At 42.9% G+C, this 25,644-nt stretch overlaps 1 protein-coding gene across 2 annotated transcripts in view; it reads left to right on the top strand.

Annotated features, from left to right (window-relative positions):
* ATP8A2 (ATPase phospholipid transporting 8A2) overlaps positions 1-25,644 on the top strand; it is a 692,529-nt gene that overhangs the window by 607,530 nt on the left and 59,355 nt on the right. For both annotated transcript variants that reach the window (XM_070409448.1, XM_070409449.1), the window contains exon 34: positions 20,421-20,509. In XM_070409448.1, coding sequence (XP_070265549.1) covers positions 20,421-20,509 — 89 coding nt within the window. The remainder of the gene's footprint in view (positions 1-20,420; positions 20,510-25,644) is intronic.

Raw genomic sequence — 25,644 nt, 5'->3', positions numbered from 1 at the left:
TGAGAGAGATGAGAGGAAATGGACAGGCTTTTACAACATGATATTCAGCTTGGAAATATGCAAGCAAATACGATGGGGAAAACTAGCCAAAGACAGATAGCTGGTTTAAAGAAAAAGTTAATAAAATGTCAAGTCTGAAAAACTATGCAGACCAAAGCCAGGAAATTACAGTTATGTATCCCACAGTAACTGTAAATTAACCCCATTGCACATATGTAGTATTTCACATTACTGTAGATGGTGTTAACTTTCACACCTAAACATGCATGTGTATGTGTGTATTTCGTCTGAATTACGGTTGTAATGGGAACAAAGGTGCAAACAGGACATGTAATGGATTGCCTGCTTTTTTCACAAGTCACCCAGGAGCTTTCTAGCCCAAGCTGCTCATACACCTCAGAATGGAGCAGAAGGGAGACAAGTTTTGATTCAAAGTCCAGTTGTTCACCGAAAGGGCTAGGAAGATACCAACATTTCTTAGCAATTGTAAAGAAGTCATGAGTGTCCTGGGTATGTGGAAGGAAGTCTATAATACATTCCTGAGATTGAGCACATTGGATCGAAATATGTCCCCACACTAGTTTCTCCTTTCCTTTGCTTGCCTCATATCTCTAACATGCTCCTTTTACCACTGTTTTTTGCCCAATTACCATCCATTTTTCCTCTCCTATTAGGCTCATTATAAAAGTTAAAATACAGTATTTTCCTTTGAAAGCATTCAATCGACTGATCTGGTGGGTTGTTTGCTTTAAAAAAAAAAAAACATTCAATCAACTTATACAATATATATTCCAATATAGCTCTTACTTCAGACATGGGACCAGGATGCAGGAGTCCACATACTTCTTCCTGCAGCATCCTCTGGGCCATTTCTCTTTAGTTCATGTGTCTACTTATAGCACCTTCTACCTTTGTCAGATACACACTGATTTTTCACTCTTACCTTTTGCTACATCATTGGGGATGTAGTGGACAAGCCCTCTGTTTATCACGTCTTCCTAATCCTTTGATTTCCTCAGCACCTATGAGGTCCTCCTCCACAGCCACCTCCCCATTCCTTGGCAAGGCTACACCTCCATTACTTGGCCACTGAAATCTCTTGTCTTCTACACACTATCTTAGCATCTGATTCCACTGGGCTCACAGCAACCCCAGTTCACCTACCACCTCTAGTGAAATTGCTTGTTCCCACTGAAATTGCTTTTCATCTTCATTGTTGTTATCAATATTGCAACCTTATAGTTGGTGTCCAGTAGATACTCTATGAATATTCTCTTTCCAGTTCTCTCAGCCTTCATCTTCCCTTTTTTCAGCTGGACTCCAAAATGAATTATTTAAGTGGTTCATTCATTCTCCTCAATTCCCTTGCCCTTCTTGGTTCTGATTTTTCTACCTTGTCACTCCCACCATCTGCTTGCTTAGCTTTTTCTTAGGCTACCAGCATTTTTAGGAAAACTCAAATGATTTGTATCCTCATCAAATTGATCTGTTTGTCTTAGAATTTGGGCTGTCATTGGTATCATCATGTCTATTTATTTGATTTCCTGTCTCCGAGCAGCATTTTTCAAAGGTTATTCCCTCTTCTGTGGCCCCAGATTACTTTGTTCTGAACACGACTTCACCTATTTACTCACAGGGATTGAGGTCACTTCCCATCAGTTTCTTCCACATCCTCCTGGCCACCCAGAAATTTCTTCAAATTGCCATCTAATCATGCTCCCTCCCTCCCATACTTGAGTTCACAACTGACCCTTAAACTTCCAAAGCCATTTCTTCCCAATGTCATGCCCTCTCACTCATTCTGGGACCACTCTCCACCAGTTCCCCTCTTGATTTTTTACATTTCAAGATTCTCTCTCCTTCCCCACTGCCATCTCATTATTCTGGCCAAACTCCCTCTGGCCCTCCGTCCTTACCCCCCATTTACTCATGCATTTTGCTGCACTCCCTTTCATCCTCCCCCACATCTTCCCTAAAATGCCCTCACCTTCAAAGTACAGCTCCATCCTGGGTCTTCTTCCTCCCTGACTAAGACTGAATTAAGTCCTGACTCCTTTTCTATCTGCCACCTCCTAAGATAGGTATCACCCATATTCTAATCTCATGCCTTTTCTTACACAGGTTCACCCATCCCTGTGGTACAAGTGACCTCTAGATATATAGGCTAGCCCACCTCTCTGGTGAGAGAGCTTGGGCTCTGGGGTCTGATGGCTGGGTTCTAGCCCTGGCTTTGCCATGTGCCAGCTGTGTGACCCTGGCCATATTATTTGACTTTTCTTGCCTGAGTTATTCATCTGTGGGACAGGAATGGCTCTAGTGCCTACCTCCTGGGTTGTTGGGAGGATGAAATAAGCGAATTCACAGAGAGGGCTGAGAACATTGCTTGGCACACAACCAGCACAGAGTAAATGTAGCTCTTTCCTTGTTGTCACAGCTGCCCTCATCAGTCTCCATGGTCATCTTTATTGTGACCTCCACAGCCACACTTCCCAAAACCAGAACTTCCTGAAAGTTAGTCGGTCAGCCTCTGAACCTTTGGTTTCACCTCCTCCTTCATTGCCAGCTCCTGCTTTTGCTCGGGCCCTGCCCTTCCCCTTCTCTGCTGCTCCTCTGACTAGTCAAGACTCTCCTTTGTCTCCATGGCTACTTCAGAGGCCTCCTCTCCTGGTCTCCAGAGTCTGCTCTCACTTTGAGAGCTCCTGTAAGCTGGTGCCTTGATCCATGTCCCCTGTTCCAGATGCCTTCTGTAGCTTTTTCTTGTCCCAGGAGTGAAATCTAAACCCCTCAGCCCAACATTTTTTCCTTCCTTTTCAGGTTTACTTCCCTACATATATCCTAAACCCAAGCACATTTTTCTTTAGCAGAATATACTCCCTATTTGGTCTTTATCCTGCTCTTCTGGCCAGAGGGCTTTTCATCACCTGCAACTGGATGGAATCTCAATGACCCCAAAGAACTAGTGTTACTCCACTCTGCCTTAGAACTCTCTGTCTGCTCCTCCTATGGTGACCCAAGGCTGCTAGAGAACAAGGACTGCCCCTCTTGTTCCCCAGTGGTCCTGGCAGCATCATAGTCTAAACTGAACCTTAGTGAATTCCTACCTATGGACTCATCCTTTAAACCCAGCTTTTGGTATGGGGTCTCATACAGCCATGTCATATGCCATGGCGTCGGAATAGAAGTTTCAACATGGTGACAAATTTCCCACATAGACACAAAGGACATGCATTAAATACCCGGCCTGTTCAAATATTACTATACTACTTGCCTCGTGTCTTTTTGAAAAGAAGTTAAAATGTTAACTGTACTGTTGAGCTCCCCTAGTTGCCCTGCCAGTCTCATTCCCCTTGAAATAGAAATACTCCCATTACTTTAATGTTTACTATTTTTGTGCATGTATTATGTATGCATAAACCTATCAAAAATATAAAAAATACACAAAGTTGATTTTTGCAGGGTTTTGAAACTTAATGTAGATTGTATTATATGCACCTTTCCCCTCAATACTGGGTTGTTTACGATGATTTTATCTCCCACTGTTTTTGACATTTATCCATAGTGATATTATTGTAATACATTCATTTTAATGCTCTTTTCAGTTATATAAATATACCAAAATTTATTTATTCTCCTATTGATAAACATTTACATTAGCATTTTTTTGCAATTACTAAAAATGCTATAGCACACATTCCTGTACATGCATATCTGTGGGCTTGTCTGAGTTTCCCTAGAGTATAGAATTGCATGTGGAATACCCATTGGCAAATCTCTCAATCTGTGGCTTTTCTTTAAATTTTGCTTCTGGTGTCTTTTAGTGCAGAAGTTTTCCATTTTTATGCAGTCAGACTCATCTTTTTCCCTTCATAGTTTCTGTCATTTTGTATATTTTCTAAAAGCTAATCAAGGTCAAAAGGATATTCTCCTAGGTTTTCTTCTAAAAGTTGTAAAGTTTTACTTTTCACCCTGATGTCTATGATCTTCCTGGAAGGGGTGTGTGCTTGTGGTATGAAGTTGGGTGTAACTGGGTATTTTCACTTAGATGAGCAGTGCCATGCCCCGAGCCCTCCTTGCCCTGTGGATGTGCAGGCTGCTGGGCTGCCACATCACGTAGGGTCACGTGGGACTCTTCGTGTCCAGGCCCAACATCTCTGGGGTTGCATCTGAGGGGCAGGGTCTGAGCAGCGAGGGCCTGGCAATTCTCTGCTAGCTATGTTTAGAGGAATGTGAGCATTTGCCTCTAGGTTTTGAACCTAGAGAGCATCTATGATTCCTATGCAGGAGACTTCATCTCTTTGGGGAACTGTTGTATGTCAATTAGAAGCCTCCTCTATTCACTCAACTTATTTCCCTTTTAGAAAAATGATTCTTTTCTGAACTGTCAATGCCCTCTCAGATGCTTTAAAGAATTGCAGGGATTGGAGACCACCAAGATGGCGGCATAGGTAAACACCGGAGACTGCTGCCGCAAACAACCACTTCAAAAATACAACTAAAAGCCGAAACCGGTTTGGCTCAGTGGATAGAGCGTCGGCCTGTGGACTGAAAGGTCCCAGGTTCGATTCCGGTCAAGGGCATGTACCTGGGTTGCAGGCACATCCCCAGTAGGAGATGTGCCGGAGGCAGCTGATCGATGTTTCTCTCTCATCGATGTTTCTAACTCTCTATCTCTCTCCCTTCCTCTCTGTAAAAAATCAATAAAATATATTAAAAAAAAAAATACAACTAAAAGATGGAATGGACATCACCCAGAACCACAGGAAGGCTGGCTGAGGAGAGACTCTTCAACTAGAAGGAAAGACAACAGCATTCTGAGGCTCAGAGGAGGTGCAGTGTGGAAAATTTAAAGATATGGAGGTGTGCGCGCAAAGCGGGCTGGTGGCTGAGGACGCGGTTGTCTTTTTCAATCAGGAGGGAGTCTCAGACTCTGAGCTCCAGATCCGGGCGAGTCTCTAGGGACCCAGACTCAAACGGGAGAAGCAGGACTGTCTGGCTACGGTCCCTCCGAGGTTTGCAGCAGTTGCTGGGACAGAGAGGCAGAGCCCCTGGGGACAGACTGAGAGCAGCCATAACTGCTCCCTCCACCCGCCCTGTTGATCCCTCCCCGCCCAAGCCCTGCGCAGAGCCATTTGCCGGATCGCCTCAGGCAAAGGCTAGATTAGCACCTCCCTAGAGGACACAAGTTCTTCCACAGCTGATTCCCACAGCCAGTCAGCCTGGTGGTCAAATCCCTCTAGTATTAACTACAACAATCAAGGCTTAACTAGAACAAGACTGCGCACAAAGACCACAAGGGGGTGCACAAAGAAAGCATAAAAAATGCGGAGACAAAAAAAACATGACAGAAATGGAGGATATAGAGCTAAAAAACGCAATTTTGAGGGCTTGCAATAAACTTGAGGAGAGCCTCACGAAAACTAATGAGACCCTCGATGCTATGATAAAGAAACTAGAAATTAAGCATACACTGACTGAAATAAAGAATATTATACCTAATAGCAGACCAGAGGAGCACAAGAATCAAGCCAAAGATTTGAAATGCGGAGAAGCAAAAATCACCCAACTGGAAATGCAAAATGAAAAAAGAATCCGAAAGTGTGAAGATAGTGTAAGGAGCCTCTGGGACAGCTTCAAGCACACTAATATCAGAATTATAGGAGTGCCAGAAAATGAGAGACAGCAAGATATTGAAAACCTATTTGAAGAAATAATGGCAGAAAACTTCCCCCACCTGGTGAAAGAAATGGACTTACAGGTCCAAGAAGCGCAGAGAACCCCAAACAAAAGGAATCCAAAGAGGACCACACCAAGATACATCATCATTAAAATGCCAAGAGCAAAAGACAAAGAGAGAATCTTAAAAGCAGCAAGAGAAAGAGACTCAATTACCTACAAGGGAATACCCATATGACTGTCAGCTGATTTCTCAACAGAAACTTTGCAGGCCAGAAGGGAATGGCAAGAAATATTCAAAGTGATGAATACCAAGAACCTACAACCAAGATTACTTTATCCAGCAAAGCTATCATTCAGAATTGAAGGTCAGATAAAGAGCTTCACAGATAAGGAAAAGCTAAAGGAGTTCATCACCACTAAACCAGTATTATAGGAAATACTGAAAGGTATCCTTTAAGAAGAGGAAGAAGAAAAAGGTAAAGACACAAATTGTGAACAACAAACATGCATCTATCAACAAGTGAATCTAAGAATCAAGTGAATAAATAATCTGATGTACAGAATGAACTGGTGATTATAATGAATCAGGGACATAGAAAGGGAATGGACTGACTATTCTTGGGGGGGAAAGGGGAATGGGAGATTCGGGAAGAGACTGGACAAAAGTCGTGCACCTATGGATGAGGACAGTGGGTGGGGAGTGAGGGCGGAGGGTGGGGCGGGAACTGGAAGGTGGGGAGTTATGGGGGGGGGGGGAAGGAACAAATGTAATCTGAACAATAAAGATTTAATAAAAAAAAAAGAATTGCAGGGATTGTTGTGGAGCTTAGAAATAATACATATGGGAATACCCAGAAAGGAAGGTTTGATAGAAGAGAGTAGAAGCTAAAACCAAGATCTACTCACTTCTCATTTGTGCCTGAGACCAGTGGTGTTGTTAATGAAAACAGAAAATGCTAGAGAAGGGGGTGGGAAGACGTGATGGTTGGTTTTAGATGAATAATAGACATGTATGTTATTTTGGATACCTTTCTTGGGAGTTTGGAGTTACTGCAGGGTCTGCTGATGTATCCCTGTGTGCACCCGGCAGGCAGCGTATACAAAGAGGTGAGTAAGTAGTTGAACAATAAGCACTACCTGCTGTCAGTGTGCAGACGCCTGTAGGTGAGGAGGAGGACGTGCTTTCTCTCATCATTGATGTTTCTATCTCTCCCTCTCCCTTCCACTCTGAAATCATCTTTGTGTCTCTTATAAGTAACTAAGAGGATGACACATGGTGAGTGCTCAAAACTGCTGGAGGGAGGAAGGCAGATCGTTTGTGACTATGAGGTCTTTAGTTTCATGAAAGAAATAAATCATCTGGGAAAGTAGAAAGCATGATGTTAATTTCTTAATTTCTACTTGGAATGGATATTTTGCAGTATTCAGTAGGTCATCATAAGCTATTATGTCAAGTCTTTTCTCCCCAATAACCTTTTAATCTTTCTATTAAAAAAGAAATCTGAACTTTGATGTGGAGGAGCAGTAAAAAGCAACAGCAAGAGTGAGAGAGAGAAATACGCTAAAGAAATCCCGGAGGGGCCACAAGCTGCTGCTAAATTTCAGTTGCAGTTGTCAGAGTTAAAGAAAACATTGGAGAAAATGTCTCATGGAGGGGTCCCTGGATTGTTCTGCTCCAGGAAGGCCAGTGGAGGGATGGATGGCAGCCAGCTGGCAGGGGCTCAGACGCCCAGGTACCGTGCACCAGCCACTGAGCTCATTTGCTCCATCTGAGTCATTTTACAGCCAAAGCTGTTTTAAGATCAGCACAAGGCACCTTACAGATGTTTGAGGGTGGGGGTGCAAGGAGGAAGGAAGAAGTACATGCTTATTTTTGAAGGTTTAGCGCAGGACTGCTCGGGCTTTGGGTGAAATGGAATGTGTTATGAGGGCCATGACAGCTCTGTGAAGCAGATGCTACTGCCACCTCAGTTTTACAGATGAGGAAACAGGCACAGTGAGGTTAATTAACCTGTTTAAGTGTCATAGTTTAAGGCCCAGAGGCATGGTTCCATTCCATTCTAGTTCATCCTTCACCACCATACACCACTGCTGAGAAAATCCAAACTCCCACCTCAGTGAAGCAGAGAAGCTCAGGGGCCATGTCCCCAAGGAGACATCTCTCTTCTCCTGAGAACACTTCTCCTAGATCTTCATTCTGGAATATAGATTGGGAAGCCCCCTAGGAAATCTAAAGAGGCGGAAACCAGAAAGAACTTGACCCACAGCAAGAGCCAAGCAAAGCCTGGGTCTGAACAAAATCACGTTGTAGCTAAAGTTTGGTGACTCTAAGCCTTTTCATGTCCACCCATGGTTCCTGCTTACAATTCCTGTGAATGTCCTATGCCAACTGACAGACCATCTAATGTATAAATTATTGTTTAACTCAGGTATGCATTCATGACTGTCAATTCCACTTTCCCCAAACTTGCCCATGAAACACTCCTAGCAGTGGAGCAACGAGAAGACCTGAAGCCCCCTGGAGGCCTGGGGATATATCCCATGGCATTGCCTCTCAAAAATATTTATTTGAAGACTCTGGTTTTAGGGGGAAAATCATTCAAATTATTGTGAAAATATTCTTGATTTTAATATGAAAGTATCTATTTTTCAAATCTTTGAGTGAGATTGAAGATTTAAGATCTTGTTTATCTCGTGCTTTTATGCAAATATCAACACATTGGTACTCTTAAAAAACACAAATCTTCCAGGTCATATTACACTTTTAAAGGTACTCCAAATGCCCAAAAGAGTGATTGACAAGGACTTCCCAGTGAGAATAAATATCTCACATTTCAGATCTGTGCATGGGTGTATCACTTCTATTAATTATGTAATTCCCATTGTCTCTATCTTCATTAATGTCAAGTAGAAGAGCTGGGGAGATGACTCTGCCCAGGGCCACTCCTCTCAGGTCACATGGGTTGCTGTTTGCCTTCTGTATCTGCAAGCCAGCTCCAGGGGTGGGAGAAGTCTTTATCACCAGAAACAATGATTTTTGTCTTTGGTTTGTGGTTCCTGACAACTAGGAGTCTACAGAAAAACCTGAAAGCCAAGACGATCTTCAGGATCTTCCAGCTCTGAATTCCTTTTCATTCTTTCCTAAGGATAAGAAAATGGCCATGGTCTGGTTATTCTACAGCAGTTCAGTTCTGTATGATCAGGGAGACCCCACTCACCCCTTGGTTTAGTGGAAGCAGCTAAGCTCTGGCACACAATTTGGGTTGAAAATTTCCCCTCTTCCTAGGGCTGTGACTCAGGCTGACACCATATTTAGCATTTTGGCATGCAGCTCCACAGAAAAGATTAGCACCTACTCTTTTCTTTTCCATTCAGGCACAATGTTATTGGTGAACATCCTTCATCCTGGGACATGGACAGCTGAGTCTAGGCTCTAAGTATCATTCTATGGAGACTAGAGATAAGCGACGGTGCTTGGCCTGGTGTGATGATAGGAAGTCCACCTCAGTCAATAAAAAATAGACGACAGCATATTAGCAGTAAGCACAGTGAGCTGTGCTTAGACTAGAGCATAAAGAAAAGATATTGCCCGGCCAGTGTTGCTCAGTGGTTGAGTATCCAACCAAGGAACCAGGAGGTCACGGTTCAATTCCTGGTCAGGGCACATGCCCGGGCTTTCAGGCTGGATCCCCAGTAGGGGACGTGCAGGGGGTAGCCCATCAATGCTTCTCTCTCATCATTGATGTTTCTATCTCTCCCTCTCCCTTCCTCTCTGAAATCAATAAAATATATATTTTAAAGTACTTTTTTAAAAAGTATAGATCTTACCTTTCTACCTGCATTACTACTAACACTTTGCTGTCTAGCATCAATAAGCAACTTGTTTGCAGCATAATTTGGGAATTTTTCAGTTTACAGTTTAACCCACCACCTATCTGAGAACAGTGACTGGTAAACCTTCACTGACAGTTGGAGCAGAACGTAGCCTTCTGGACCCAACTCCCCCTCAAAACCTACTCAGGAGCCACTCTACCTCACTGTCCCCAACTTTGAGGATGTTTAAATATTTTTGCTTATGTCAACAGTATGGAGAAAATCAATTATAGGTAATGGGTATGACACATACTATGTACCAGGCACTTTTTAAATAGTGCTTTACATTTATTAACTCATTGAAGCCTCATGGTAACTCCATAAGGTAAGTATTATATTTTTCCCATTTTACAGAGGAAGACAGTGAGGCCTGGTGATTAATTTACTGGTAGACTAAGTTGCAAAACTGGGACTGGAGCCTGAGCAAGCTGTCCATGCTTGTTATGGACTAAATACTTGTGCTCTCCTCCCCAACTCATATGTTGAAGCCCTAATCCTCACTGTGTTGGTATTTGGAGATGGGACTGTTGGGTGGTAATTAGTTTTAGATGAGGCCATAAGAGTGGGGCCCTCATGATGGGATTAGTGCCCTTACAAGAGGAGACACCAGAGAGAGTGCTCGCTCTCTCCCCATCCCTCCCTTCCTCCACACAAGGATTGCAACCATACAAGGATTACACACACACACACACACACACACACACACACAGGTCATGTGAGCACATGGTGAGAAGGGGGCCATCTACAAGCCAGAAAGAGAGCCCTCATGAGGGAACCCCAGTCTGAGAACTGTGAGGACAGATATCTGTTGTTTAAGCCCCTCAACCTCCGATATTCTGTTATGGCAGCCTGAGCTGACTGCAACAGGGCTCTTTTTAAAGTCTGTGTAATCCAGCCTCCCACAGAAATCCTCATAGCCCCTCAGCCTTTCAGGAAACACTTTCCGGTCACTCTCTCTTTGATCCTTTCAGACTCCCTTTCCCCGTGGTGCCTCCACCAAGCTCTTTATTTGAGACCCTGGTTTCATCCTTGTCTGTAGGAGGAGGAGTGAGCAGAGCACCTTCTTAGTCTACCTTAGCAAGTGTGGGTGATGCCACCAGACTGTATTCAGGTACCACAGCAGCCAGCGAGTGAATGGCCCAAACGAGGCTCCTGTGTATCCAGGCAGGGCCCTGGGCCTGTGGGGGCAGAAGAACAACTTGGAGGGTGCGTGGAGCCAGTCTGTGAGTCTCTGGACCTTCTAGATGCAGCGGGAAAGCGAGTCATAATCATGGGGAGGGGCACTCATCCCTTATGGGGGCTCATCACTCAGATGGCAAATCAACAAGATGGGCCATTTTTATTCATGTCTGTCCTAAATACTGTGCTTTATTTTTTTAAAATTTTTATTAAATCTTTATTGTTCAGATTATTATATTTGTTCCTCTTTTTTCCCCCATAACTCCCCTCCTCCAAGTTCCCACCCCACCCTCCGCCCTCACTCCCCACCCACTGTCCTCATCCATAGGTGCACGATTTTTGTCCAGTCTCTTCCCGCATCCCCCACACCCTTTTCCCCCCCAAGAATAGTCAGTCCATTCCCTTTCTATGTCCCATATTCTATTATAATCACCAGTTCATTCTGTTCATCAGATTATTTATTCACTTGATTTTTAGATTCACTTGTTGATAGATGCGTATTTGTTGTTCATAATTTGTAACTTTACCTTTTTCTTCTTCTTCCTCTTCTTAAAGGATACCTTTCAGCATTTCATATAATACTGGTTTGGTGGTGATGAAGTCCTTTAGCTTTTCCTTATCTGTGAAGCTCTTTATCTGACCTTCAATTCTGAATGATAGCTTTGCTGGATAAAGTACTCTTGGTTGTAGGTTCTTGGTATTCATCACTTTGAATATTTCTTGCCACTCCCTTCTGGCCTGCAAAGTTTCTGTTGAGAAATCAGCTGACAGTCGTATGGGTATTCCCTTGTAGGTAACTGAGTTTCTTTCTCTTGCTACTTTTAAGATTCTCTCTTTGTCTTTTGCTCTTGACATTTTAATTATGATGTATCTTGGTGTGGTCCTCTTTGGATTCCTTTTGTTTGGGGTTCTCTGTGCTTCCTGGACTTGTAAGTCTATTTCTTTCACCAGGTAGGGGAAGTTTTCTGTCATTATTTCTTCAAATAGGTTTTCAATATCTTGCTCTCTCTCATCTTCTGGCACCCCTATAATTCGGATGTTGGTACGCTTGAAGCTGTCCCAGAGGCTCCTTACACTATCTTCATATTTTCAGGTTCTTTTTTCATTTTGCTTTTCCGATTGGGTGTTTTTTGCTTCTTCACATTTCAAATCTTTGATTTGATTCTTGCGATCCTCTGGTCTGCTGTTGGGAGTCTGTATAATATTCTTTATTTCAGTCAGTGTATGCTTAATTTCTAGTTGGTCCTTTATCACAACATCGAGGGTCTCATTAGATTTCTTGAGGATCTCACTACATTTATCGGCGGTCTCACCAGTCTTTTCAAAGGTCTTACTAAATTTATCGGTGGCTTCTAGACAGTTCTTGAAAGACCTTAAAAGTGTGGTTTTGAACTCTATATCCAGCAGTTTGCTTTCCTCCATTTCTGTCATTTTTGTCCTGTTTCTTTGTCTCCACATTTTTTATGCTTTCTTGGTGCACCCCCTAGTGGTCTTTGTGCACAGTCTTGTTGTAGTTAAGCCTTGATTATTGTAGGTAACACTGGGGGGGGATTTGACCTCCAGGCCAACTGGCTGTGAGAATCAGCTGTGTCTGCAGTGGGAGAACTTCTGTCCTCTAGGGAGGTGCTAATCTAGCCTTTGCCTGAGGCTATCCAGCAAATGCCTCTGTGCAAGGCTTGGGCAGGGCAGGTCCCAGGGGATCAACAGGGCGGGCAGAGCGAGCCATTATGGCTGCTCTCAGTCCTGTCCTCAGAGGCTCTGCTTCTCAGTGTCCCAGCAATTGCTGCAAGTACCTCGGAGAGAAAGCTGCCCTCGAGTTCCGACCGATGCCAGACAGTCCCGCTTCTCCCGTTTGAGTCTGGGTCCCCAGAGACTCACCCGGAACTGGAGCTCAGAGCCTGAGACTCCCTCCCTATTGAAAAAGACAACTGCGCCCTCAGCCACCAGCCCGCTCCACATGCACCTCCGCACCTTTGTATTTTACTTCCGCACCGCGCCTCCTCTGAGTCTCGGTATGCTTTTCTCTTTCCTTCTAGTTGTAGAATTTGCACTCAGCCAGCCTTCCTGTGGTTCTGGGTGATGTCCCTTCTGTCTTTTAGTTGTATTTTTGAAGTGGTTGTGCGAGGCAGCAATCTCTGGTGTTTACCTATGCTGCCATCTTGGTTTCCCCCCCTAAATACTGTGCTTTAATGTTGAACCTAACTTTCTAAATTATCAGGGTTGTTGGACCTGTTGGACATCTGTTTTTTCTCTTCTGGAAGATGGAGAACTGTCAGCCCAGTGTGTTTTTAGCTTTCTGAACAACCACACAAGGATTGCAATCTAGAAACCGTGATTGTTAGAATTGCCCATGAATTCACAATTTATATACTATGCTGCAGATACAGATCCACAGCCTAATTTCAGGAAGCCAGCAAGCTCACCTCTTTGGCAGGAAAGTCAGTTCTAGTACATGGTGTCCCTGCAGCCCTCCCCATCACCCTGCGGGACAAGTGCCCCTGTGACATAGAAGATAGAGACTGCACATGTGTCCCTGTGAACCTTGCTTTTTTTGTTCCTGAAAGTAGAAGAACATACCGATTACACAGCATTAGTTTTAAACTCAGAAATGAGAGTCCCACTTTCCCTGCTTTAATTTCCCATACCAGACTGCTAGGAATTGCCTGTCTTCACACCCCCCAAAAAATTGTAGGAAGTGAGTGCGTAGCAAGGTTCAGGGTCATGCTGGGTGATTTAGTACAGCCATTTGGTTAGACCAGTAGTCGGCAAACTCATTAGTCAACAAAGCCAAATATCAACAGTACAATGATTGAAATTTCTTTTGAGAGCCACATTTTTAAAACTTAAACTATATAAGTAGGTACATTGTTATTAACTTAATTAGGGTACTCCTAAGGCTTAGGAAGAGCCACACTCAAGGGGCCAAAGAGCCGCATGTGGCTCGCGATCCGCAGTTTTCCAACCACGGGGTTAGACCAACCATTTGATCTCTAAAATGGGGCACTTTCCCAGCTGAAGTGGCTCAGTGGTTGAGTGTTGACCTATGAACCAGGAGATCAGGGTTCAATTCCCAATCGGGGCATATGCCTGGGGTGCAGGCTTGGATCCCTGAGGTGGCCAATCAGTGAATCTCTCTCTCATCTTTGGTGTTTCTCTCTCTCCCTCTCCCTTTCTCTCTGAAATCAATAAAAATATTTAAAATAAATAAATAAAATAAAATAGGGCACTAAAGAGAAAATAGGATTTCAAAATGACCATTACATGAAAAAGAAAATAAGTTAATAATTCAAGGGATTTGAAGACTCACCTTTCTCTCTAATAAGTAGGCAAATTGCATTGACAACACTCTACCTCTTCATAGCCTGTATGGGGAAATTGGAAATACCTTCTCGTCACAGGCTGGGAATAATTAATAATTTGAATGTTACACCAATTTTTAAAAAGTCATCACATTCTATATGCTCTGAAACAGGGATTAGCGCCCTTGGAGTGCAGGAGGTGGGGGGCAGGCTTCATTAGCTTCAGGTTTTGCTTCCAGTAGCTCTTAATTTCGAGCTGCCCTGCCAGTCATTGGAGAAGGGTCCCTCTTCTCACGTGGCTTCCATGGGATGATGACATTGTTTGTCAGAGTAACCCCCACACGCACAATCCCACCACCACAGTGAGCCACTAGAATGGCTAAAATAAAAAATATTGACTCTACCAAATGTTGGTGAGGATGTGGCACAGCTGGAATGCTCATACACTCACTTCACTCAAACAACCCCTTTAGAGAACTCTAGCAGTTTCTTATAAAGTTGATCATATACTTCCCATATGCAGAGCAACACCACTCCCAGGTGTTTACCCAAAGGAAAGGGAAACATATGTACACAATAAAGGACTGTATAGGCATGTGCAGACCAGCCTATTCTTATAATAGGTCAAAAACTGGAAATAACTCAAACATTTATCCACAAGATAAACAAATTGTGATATATTCATACAATGGAATACTATTCGAAAAAAATAAAAAGAACAAGTTACAGATACATGGATGGAATAACATCGATGGCTCTCAGAGACATTGTGTTGGGTGAAAGAAGCTAAATGCAAAAGAATGAGTATTCTGTCTTTCCAGTTTTGTGATATTCTAGAATAGGTACAGCAGCCATAGTGACAGCAAGCAGGGCAGTGATTGCCAGTTGGATGTGGAGATTGTTTGGAGAGGGCACAGCAGACTCTTTGGGGTGAATGAAATAAATGTCTTATCTTGTTTTGAGTGGTAGTTACACAGATGTAGGCAGTTGTCAAAAGTCTTATAACTAAGTACTTAAGGTTTGTGCATATTAGTGCACTAGAGGCCTGCTGCACAAAATTAGTACACAGGTAGGATCAATAGGCCTGGCTGGTGATCAAGGCCAAACTGTAGGGCAACCGGCGGGGCGATCAGGGGGCCCCCCGCTGGAACCTGCCTTGGCTGGCCTGGGACCTGCAGGCTGGGGGAAGCTCCTGCGTTGAGTGTCTTCCCCCTGGTGGTCAGTGCGCATCATAGTGACTGGTTGTTCCACAGGTCATTCTGCTGCTCGGTCGATTTGCATATTAGGCTTTTATTATATAGGATAGTTCTCACTTAATATGCAGCGGTTCTCAACCTGTGGGTCGCAACCCCTGAAAATACATCCTGCATATCAGATATTTACATTACGATTCATAACAGTAGCAAAATTACAGTTATGAAGTAGCAATGAAAATACTTTTATGGTTGGGGGTCACCACAACATGAGGAACTGTATTAAAGGGTCGCGGCATTAGGAAGGTTGAGAACCACTGCTTTATAGAAACTGACATATGACAAAACCAATTTGACCATTGGCTAATTGATATAAATAAGAGTGAAGTTCCTATAGCATCTCATCAACATTATAATGAAATAAAGTTGAACAAAGCTACAATATTCGACAACCTGTTGTACTTAAATTGTAACCTCCAAGAGCACTGCTTTGACCTCTTGGTGGGTAAATATGTTTGGTAAGAACACAGGGTTACTTTTGAGAAACCCTTTTCAGAGGATGATGTTAATGAACCATCACTAACAGTTGAGGGTTTCAAAATACATCCACTGATAAAGCTACCTTATGCTTTGTGATAAAAACATCAATGTTGAAAAGACTGTGCTGGTTGTATCTTTTGTCTTTAATAAGATTGCATTTGTAGGAACTTCTAGATGGTTAATTTCTCCCATTATCAGGTGCAGATAATAGAGAGGCTGAGGAGGCAGGTTTTTGTGTTGGAGGTTATAGGCTCAACTCCCCTTTCGTGCAGGTGGATTAGGTATCAGGATGGAGTGTACTGGCTAGTTTTTTGACTTATCAGAGGTATGTCCAGTGCTTTGGGGATCACTTGATTGTTTTTCTGAAAATTCATTTGCATTCACACCAGGTTCCTGACCTGCGTGCTTCAGAAGATGTTGCACAGTATTGAACTGAGAGGTCTTCCCCCTTTTCAGTAAATTGAAACTTAAAATTGGCACCAGGCCCTAGGCGTTTTGTACGGGGAAGAATGATTACAGGAAATGAAGGACTGGATTTCAGCCTGGAATTTGCTTCCTCCCTCCTGTGGCAAGTAAATGTGGTCTCGCTGAGTGCTTTGTGTGGCCATGCCATTTTCTTTTCTGCTGAGGAGAAAGGCATTACAAGTACATGTATTCTTAGGAGCCTAGCGTTATGTTTGGGTTTTATTTTGTTGTTGTTGCTCGGTGGGAGTAGAGGGATTGGGGACATTTTTCTTCCTGTGTTTCTTTTTGTTTTCGTACCTTTACAAGTTCTGCAATTTTTCTCCTACTTAAATTTTGAATTTGGTGTAAAATTGATGTCAGACTTGTGCCTTGAGTATTGTGTTCTCTCTAAACTTAGAGACGTCTCTTCTGCCCTGGACAGGCAGGTGGGAGATGGGGGGCGGGGGCTTCATTCCTCAGGCTGCGGGAGGGAGGAGGACTTGGGTTTGAACCTCATCTTGATGACCCTACTCTCTGGCTTCAGGTGCTGGGGGAAGTTTCAGAGTTAATGTTTCTTTGTAAAATGAGGACTGTGGAGGATTCAATGAAGTTCTCTATGGGAAGTCTGGCACATAGTGATGTGCAAAGAACCTTAGCTTCCTTCTCACATGTGAGCTACTGCCTTCTCCATCTCTATCACTTCCTTTCAAATTTGCCCCACACTGGGGAACACAAAGTGACCTTCCCTAGCTTGGTGACCCTTTTTAAACCCTTTTCCCTGCTGTCGCCTTGTTCACAGAGGGCTGGCCCTGGGCACTGTGGGCATGTGTGATGAGTAGCACACTGAAGCTAAGGAGCGCACTGGTCCCCTGTTACTGGTTCTGTGGGTGTCCCTGGTTAAAAAATGCTTGCCTGACTTGAGGAGGTGCTGTGCAGCATTACAATTAGACAAGCCTCGGATCCCTTCCAGCCCTCATCAGTTTGTGTCCTGATTTCTCAAATAATTGCACCCATCTGAGCCTCACTTTCCTCTAATTCAGTGGTTCTCAACCTTGGCTGCACATTAGAATCACCTGGGAATCTTTTTAAAATCCTGATTTCTGGGCCTCATCTGCTCTAATTGACCAGAGTGGTTCCTATGCATTTGGCAACAAACTGGTTAATAGTGATTGCTAGCTAAGGACTTGTTAACCCAGAGGTGCATTCTTCCCAATGGGACTGTTAGCACATCAAAAGGATGTTTTTAAAACCTCACTGAATAGTGTATGTGGAGAGAAGGGGAGAGTAATTAAGAGCCATTTGTCACCTAGCTCAGCTCAATAAACATTTTTTGTTATGCTAAGAAACAAGAACAATCTAATGAAATTTAAATGACTAAGGCTGTGGCTTTAGCAGATACTTTAGGAATTTGGTCAATCTGAAAATCAGGATGGTAGACAACTTTCTGGAGGGAGACACACTTTAAAATTAGTTATATATATGATACCTTCACAGCTCCAGGTTTTAAAAACCAACAACAATACTTTCAACTCTCCAATTTATCTTTGTTAATTTAGGAGGGTCTTCATATTTCAAACAGGGCAGTTCAAAGTTCATTTTCTTTATTTCCATCAGCAGTGAAAAGTTCTAAGTTTCATAATGTATTTAAAATATTACATTATGGTTGTAAAATGTTATTTTTCAATAATTGGATTCTTTGATAAATATGGCTGACAGGACTGCTTTCCATGGGCCACGCACCACCCGAGGCATTTGTAGCTAGAGCAAAACTCAAGGGGTCCCCTCAGCTGGGCTCCTGGGGACCCTGTCAGCCGGGAGCCAGAGTATCGGAGGTGGAAGGCTGGACTGCAGGAAGGGGACTGCTAACCATCCAACTCCTTCCCGAAGTTTGTTTGCGGGGGAGGGGAATAACTTTTTCTTCCATGTAAGTAATATATGTTCTCTACAGAAAAAACAGGAAGTAGAACTAGCTAAAGATCTCTGAAAATAAAAACCAGCAATTCTCCTACCCAGACAGTCCTTCTGATATCCCATGCCAGGCATTTCTCCTGAACATATAAGCACTCGCATATGCAAAGGGTTGGTAGTCTCAAGTCCATCAAGGTCTGGCCACTTCACTATTTTTGAAACCCTAAAATGTGCTTTTTAAAGGTGAGGAAATACCGAAACAGGACGACAAAAAGTATGGCATATATTGACATATAAGTAACAACAACAACAAAAGAGGCCATGACGTGTGGGTGGACTACATCTCAAGTGTAATTCTGAGGCTTGGGCCAATCAGCTTCCTTTCCACACACCCATTTCCATGGTAGGGCTCCTGTAAGAGGTTGTCTCCAAGCCCAGATTTTCACTAGCAATGTAGCATGGCATCTCTGTCAACACATGTAATTCTATATCACTTTACTTTCTGCATAGCAGCCCTTTTCTTGGACATTTATCCCTCACTTTCCTTGATAGTTCATACCATGGTGAATAATCTAGTACTTGCTTCTTTATACATTTCCTTACTTATTTCCTTGCGATGAATTCTAAGCTATCATTGATTGGGCAAAAAACGTACTCACCTATTTGTAAGGTGGAACTGTTCTTTCTGAAAGAGGCCCTCCTGTTTTTAGAAAGGATAGAGAGTCCTTCAGTGCTAGGGCTGGAGTGAAGCTTTACCCAAACCTCACTGCTTCTGTTTCATTGTCACAGCTTCCGAGTACCGCTGACAGGGCCATGTGAGGGAGTGCGGAGGCCACACCTCTGTGCGATGAGAAGAGCAGTATGAAGAAGGCTACTCTGGGACCCCTTTGATTCTCAGCCCAACCAATTTCCAGCAAGAGCCCTGACATTAATCTTGACACATCTCCTCCACTCCCCTTCACTTCTAAGCCTCACTCCACTTTGCAATGAGTTGTGGCAAAATACCTATTCCAGCACAATCAGATGGTGAGAACTCCAGATTTAAAAAACCCCGAAGAACATGAAAGGCCTGTCACACTTTATCCTGGGTTCTTGTTCCAAGTAGCCCATCCTTCTAGGCCAGCTTGTCAATGGCCAGCCAGCTCCATGATCCTTGCCACCAAAACCAAAATCAAAATCTCACTCGAAAACCAAAATCTAAGGACTCTGTAGTCTCCAGCCCCCATTTGCTCTAAATTCTTTTCAGTTCCTCACCTCACTGACATCAGATTTGGCCCTGCAACTCTCTCCCTTCAAACTCTCTCTACCTGTTCCTCCCAAACAATCTCTATCTCAGTATGTCAGGAACAGTGTCCTCAAAGGTAGTGCTCCTGGCTGTCCCCCTGTCACCCACCCTTCCACTTGGACTCACTCCCCCTGTACCCTTCCCCAATCCCAACGATACAGGTCCAATCCTGTATCTCTCCAGGCACATCCCATTCTTCTCCCAGAAGTCTTCCCAGCCTTCTAGCCCAGTGGTCGGCAAACTGCGGCTCTTTGGCCCCTTGAGTGTGGCTCTTCCACAAAATACCAACTTCTGCGTATGGGCCACAAAGTTTCAATCGCACTGTACGTGCGCGCCTGCACGTGGTATTTTGTGGAAGAGCCACACTCAAGGGGCCAAAGAGCCGCATGTGGCTCGCAAGCCACAGTTTGCCAACCACTGTTCTAGCCTAATAGCCTTCCTCTAAAGCTCCATATAATATGATCATGACATATACATTCCACTGTGTCATGTAAATGGCACCATACAATTGTGTGTGTCTGTGTGTCTGTGTGTGTGTGTGTGTGTGTGTACCACGTGACTTTAAGTTCATTGAAGGCAAAGCCTGTATCATCTGTTCATCCTCCCCTTCTGAGTATGGAGAACCACTGTGCTTTACTCCAAGATATTGGTTCCATGAATGAATGAGCAGTGAAGGAACGTGAGCTGACGGATAAGTGAAGTGGATGAAAGGAGCCTACTGGGTAAAGGTTTATTCCAAAGGATCTGGTGGCCCCCATTTCTCATAGGAGGGACTTAGGACAGTATTTTGATTGGAAAGGGCTTCAAGCACTTCATGAAAGAGTGTGACAAGAGCTGATGATCATGGAGAAGAGCCCGTCCCATCAGGCCCCCTGACATTCTTCCTAGGTGCACGTTTAACTGTCACTGAATTTAATACTGTCAGTTGTTTTTGTGTTAGGGAATGTTTTGCCTTGATTAAATTATATCTTGATTTTTTTTTAAAAAAGTATTAAATACGCCTGTCATTTCGGCTTCTTGCAGGCAGCTATGGTCCTGAGCTCCGCACACTTCTGGTTGGGATTATTTCTGGTTCCTACTGCGTGTTTGATCGAAGACGTGGTATGGAGAGCGTAAGTGGAAACTGAAGTAATAGCCCTGAGTCTTACTCATCTGTCCCTGCAGTTGTCTTCCACAAGCATTGGCATCGGATATGAAATGCTATGAGACTTCTGGAGAAACCGGTCTCCTGCCACCTGCCAGCAAAGGATGTAAAGGATGTTGTGTTTGGTTTTTTTCCTTTTAACCTGTGCTTCACCTTAGACAAAAGGGAGTCGCAAGACAGACTGTGTGAAGGTCAAGATGGATGTTCCTTATACTTGATTATAAGGGGGAGTTTCTAAGTACAGTCCCAATTCTACCAGGTTTAGGAAGTATAACTCGAAATTCGTTTTCCTCATGTCTAAGAGTTATTGCTACATGATCATAAATATAGCCTGGCTTTAAGGAAAATTGTGTCTATGCAAGTCATTTCAAATTGCAAAATACTTGGAATTTAGTATTCTTTATTTTTCCAAATAATTCACTATAGGAATCTTTCAAATATAATTCTTCCAGAGCGTCAGTTTACAGGTCTATGGGAAAATCAACCACACAGATGAAATTATAATGTAGGCTAAACAGGAAATAATTCATGCTTAAATTTTGTTTATATGTTTTAAAATATATCATTTCTGAAATATCTTGTACACAATGTAAAAGAAGCAACAGGTAATGTAAATTTTAATTCTGTAAGCAAAAGATGGAATACTGCAAATGAGATAATATTGATTTTTGAGTTGGGTAGGCCTGGTTCCTCCCTCTTACAAATAGTTGCCAACTTCCCTGAAAATTGAGACTCTTGCATTGGCTTTACTTTGGGCAAAGCATAATTATTTGGGGGCCCTGAGGTAGAGAATTGAGACTTTAATCCAAATCTTCCAGGAAAAGACATCAGATTTCATTTCTCTCTCTCCCTTCCTCCCACACTCAATGAGAATGTTCTTGCCTGACAGTTACGGATGTCTTTTGAAAGAGTCTTCATTTTGGCATTATCTTGACAACCGATGGCACCTAATGCAGAGAGAGAGGGGAGGAGAGACAATTTTATAGCACATATTTTGGGTTTGTGTGTTTTTTTTCTTCTGTTCACTAAGTTTTACAACTGTTAGTAAAAATTAAATAATTCTAATTTCTTAAATGTTCCAATTTACCACTGTTTCCATGTTACCTACTAAAACTGTGCTTTATAAATAGTACAAACAGAATCTTTGGAAATGAATTATAGTCAGAAAAGATGTTTTCTCAATCTATTAAGTGCACTAAAAGAAAATGGTAGTTCTATCGTACACCTAGCTTAATTGTGGCAAAATATATTACCTTACCGAATTTTGTCAATTTTGCAAGATAATCAAGTTAGTTTTAGGTCTTTGCTACATCAGATGACTTTTCAATTTATAGTGACTGACAATAGTGATTTGACTGTAAATTAATCTTAGGCTCTTTTATTCAACTACCTTAAATGAATATCATGAAAAAAAAATTTTTTTTTATTGAGACTGCATATTTGCCAAATGAGACTTTAGCAGAAGTATCTTTCTACCATTTCAACGACAATGTTTTCAGATTATGGTGTCTGCCTTTTTGTCTCTTTTTCCCCCCAATACATTCCAAGTAAAAGTTCCTCATCAATCAGGAAGCAAATTCTCTATTCCTTCAAGCAGTAAGATTATCTATTCCTGACTCCTGGCACTGTAAAATTAGCACCACTTACATTTTTAAAAGGATAAAGCAAATGAGCCTGTCTCCGGCTCCACCATATGAAAAGAGTAAAAGTCGCTTTCTTTCCAAGAAGCTTGCCTGCAGGCTAGAGCCCTGTACAGAAGGCCCTGATGGAGGGGAGGGGAGCATGAGCAGAGGCTGATCACCCGTGTTGTCTGCCCCGCTGCCCCGCACCGCAGGCCCAGGACAGCCCTTCCAGGAGCACAGCACCCGTGCTTTGGGCTGAGCCCGAAAGGCCCCTACTGAATTCCAGAGGCACTTCCAAAACTGCATTTTTGCCTTGGTTTATTTGGGGGAGTGGGAGGATGGCATGCATTGGCGCTCATCTGGAGGAGTTGCCCAAAGTAAATGCTCAGTTTATAGTATATATTTAATGTCTAAACTAGTCCCCTCTCTCCTCATAAACAATAATTCTGCAGGTTTATTTGAGCACTTTTCCTCTGACCACAAGGCCCAGGTTTTATCTCATATTATATTCCCAGACTGAGATATTTGTTGTTGAGTTAAGTAAATTAGGAGACTTCTCCCAGGAAGAGAGCGCTGCCTGAGCTGCTGTATCACTGAACTCTCAGTTGTCTTTCCGAACCTCAGCTTTATAAACCTGTCTGTTTTTCCTTCCTGCACGCTGAACTAAAATAGGAATCCTGAGTGTCCAGGTCCACCCATCTTTTGGTTCGAATTGTCAGATATTTATTGAAACATGATGTGCTATGATGCACCTTGGACAAGAAGAGTTTTAAATGAACTGAAAGTCGGAACCGAGGCACAACTGCAGAGAGTGCTGTGAGGGCAGATGGCAAGGGCGGGGGCCTAACTCGGTGTGTTACTGTCCTTCAATCTTGCCGAGGACCAGTCTTCAGGAATTTTTTGTTTTGTTTTGAATTTTGGTGGTTAACTATTTCAAAAGAGCTTTTAAATTCCAGCACAAGGTAGGCCTGCCTTTCCCCATATATTTCTATGAGCGCTTAAGAAAGTAAGTTATTCTTTCTGCATTTCCCCCCTTCTTTGCCCCAGTCTCTCTCTTCTATTTTGGGACTTGGAGTGTTAAGAATAAGAAAAAAAAACAGCATGAGGTAATTTAGTCATTTTTCCCATGAAGTCTGTCAATTTTCTGGATGAAGATCCATTGTTAGACTATCTTAAGTCAGATTTGGATGCCGTAAGATACCTACTCTGTTATCCTGTTCACCAGAATTTTCATAAGGGACCAAACTAATACATATTTTATTAAAATAATTGATTGATTATATGTGATACCTGGCTAATGACTATTTTTATTAGAAGCATGAAGTTTAAATTGCCCAGAACTATTTTAATATCCTTTAGCTTACACTCTTCCAAAATGTTTACCTATGACAACATTCTTAGGTTAGCAGCCATGTACTTATTCTCCTCTAGGAGAAATTTGTCAGGATATAAAGCTCAAGGCCACTGAACACGGGAACCAGCCTCTTTAATCTAACTTGTATCTCCTGTAGTCTACCAGTCAGCACACAATACATTCAGCAATTCCAGAATGACTTCATTTCCTTATTATAATCCCAGATAGGCAGTTAAATGGAAATAAAAGGTAATAAGGAATTTCTGTATACAAATGGGCCTTGGTGTTTCTAAAATTTTCTAACTATATTGATTTCTTTTGGAGCACATTGTGTATACATTTTCATCCACATTTAGAAATTAACATTTCCTTTTAATTTGTTATCCTTCCATGCAAAAGAATAGTCTAGGAAAAACTTTCAGAAACAAAGAAATGGAAAGTTCAAGATTCTAAGCCAATCTATTTATTTTAAAATTCCCTAATAACCTGGAGATACCTTTAGCACTATCTGAGCGCTCACAGATGAATCGCACACCCTCTGACAGTGACTAAGCACCCCACCCGGCCCCTTTTGTGATCCTCTGGTCTCTTGATATGGGGTTAAATGAAGCAAGCCCTGGACCACTGGGGATAAGCCGTTCAAAGATAATGGGGCTCACACTGTCCAAGCTGTGATTCATAACAAGCCAGACTCCAGTTCCTGAAGAGACCTCAATTACACGCCAGGGGCTGATACTTCAAGATTGGCTTCTTAAACCTTCATGTGTTAGGTTTTAGTCATTTCACAGGAGAGATTTTAAATTTGTCTGCCTAATTACGGCCTTATTAGGTAAACGTTCTTGAGAAAACACTTTTAAGTGCTAGCATCCCTTCTCCTCCAGTGCTACATGTGGAGAGAATAGCAGAATCCTCTCCAATGTCGCCATTCATGTTCTTAAACACTGGTTAGGCTCCCAGGCTAGCTCTCGGATTGCCACGTAACTCTTGGGCATGGATGCGGTTCCATCCACTGAGAACCTGCACAATGCCTGGTAGCTTCAGGATATTTAGATCATTTCCCTCTGTGAATGAGTGAAAGCTGGGGCAGATTCCTTTTATTCTTGGCCTAAGCTACTGACAGCCAGTGTCCTGCGCCCAGTGGCCCAGCCTTCCTATTCCAAGCCTGCTTCTTAGAGTTGCCCTTCTCTTGCAGCCCAAGAGATAACGCTGGGGGCTGGCCTAGAGGTTGCTGAACCCTGCTTGCTCTGTGTGGGGCAGCAGGGAAGAGGAAGGGAGGATGCTGTGGAGCAAGGACAATCCTGAAACAGTGAGAGAGCGTGCGCATCCTTGAGCACTGACCAGACACGTTCTCGTGGGCCCTGTGTGTCTGGGATGAATCCAAGTGTGGTGGGGGTTGCCACTTAGTTGGCTTGTTATCAGTGTATCCCTGTAAGCCCATGAGATGAAAAGGAACATTTGAGGCACAGCATGTTTAATAATATTGAACAGTGTAAATGTTAACCTTCTTTTTGACTGCCTTCACAGCAAAACGTTAAACATTTTCTCAATTATTGTTTAAATTAAAATTCCACTGTTTCTGCTTTGAACTGCAGCATTTTATCACTACTAAGTCTCAGGCCATTGCTTGATGTAATTAAGGTATTATGTGTTAAAACCTGTGTGGTTTAGTTCTCTTGTTTACTTTGGGAAAAGGAATGACAGGCACATATACAGTGTCTTAGTACTAATACTCCATTAGAGATTAACTCGGAGTGTTAGGGGATGACTGGGTATTATCTCAATAGACTTTCTTTCCTTGAAGGTGGAGGCTGGGCGGGAGTGTGTGATTCCACTAAATAAAGCAGCTCACGTCTCAGAATGCCCGGTTACACTTTTCACTTCTTTGCAGATATATGCTCAGTCTTTGTCCTTATTCTGTCTTCGAGTTCTGGTGTTTAGCAGGATCCTCATACTCCTTTATACTGAATTTAATGAAAAGCTTTTCATAATACAGGGTGGCTCAAAAGTGGGTTCACTGTTGTGAGTACACGAAACACAGCGTTTGTTCTTGTATTATTATTTATCGTGTTATTTTCCATATGAACAGCCGTAAACCGACTGTTGCTCCACCCTGTATATAAGCCTGCC

Source organism: Myotis yumanensis, unplaced genomic scaffold, assembly GCF_028538775.1.
Source record: "Myotis yumanensis isolate MYYU_CA2020_CCGP unplaced genomic scaffold, mMyoYum1.0.hap1 SCAF_3, whole genome shotgun sequence".
In the NCBI taxonomy this organism is placed as follows: domain Eukaryota; kingdom Metazoa; phylum Chordata; class Mammalia; order Chiroptera; family Vespertilionidae; genus Myotis; species Myotis yumanensis.
Note: the sequence above shows the minus strand (reverse complement) of the source record. Positions and strands in the feature narration are given on the sequence as shown.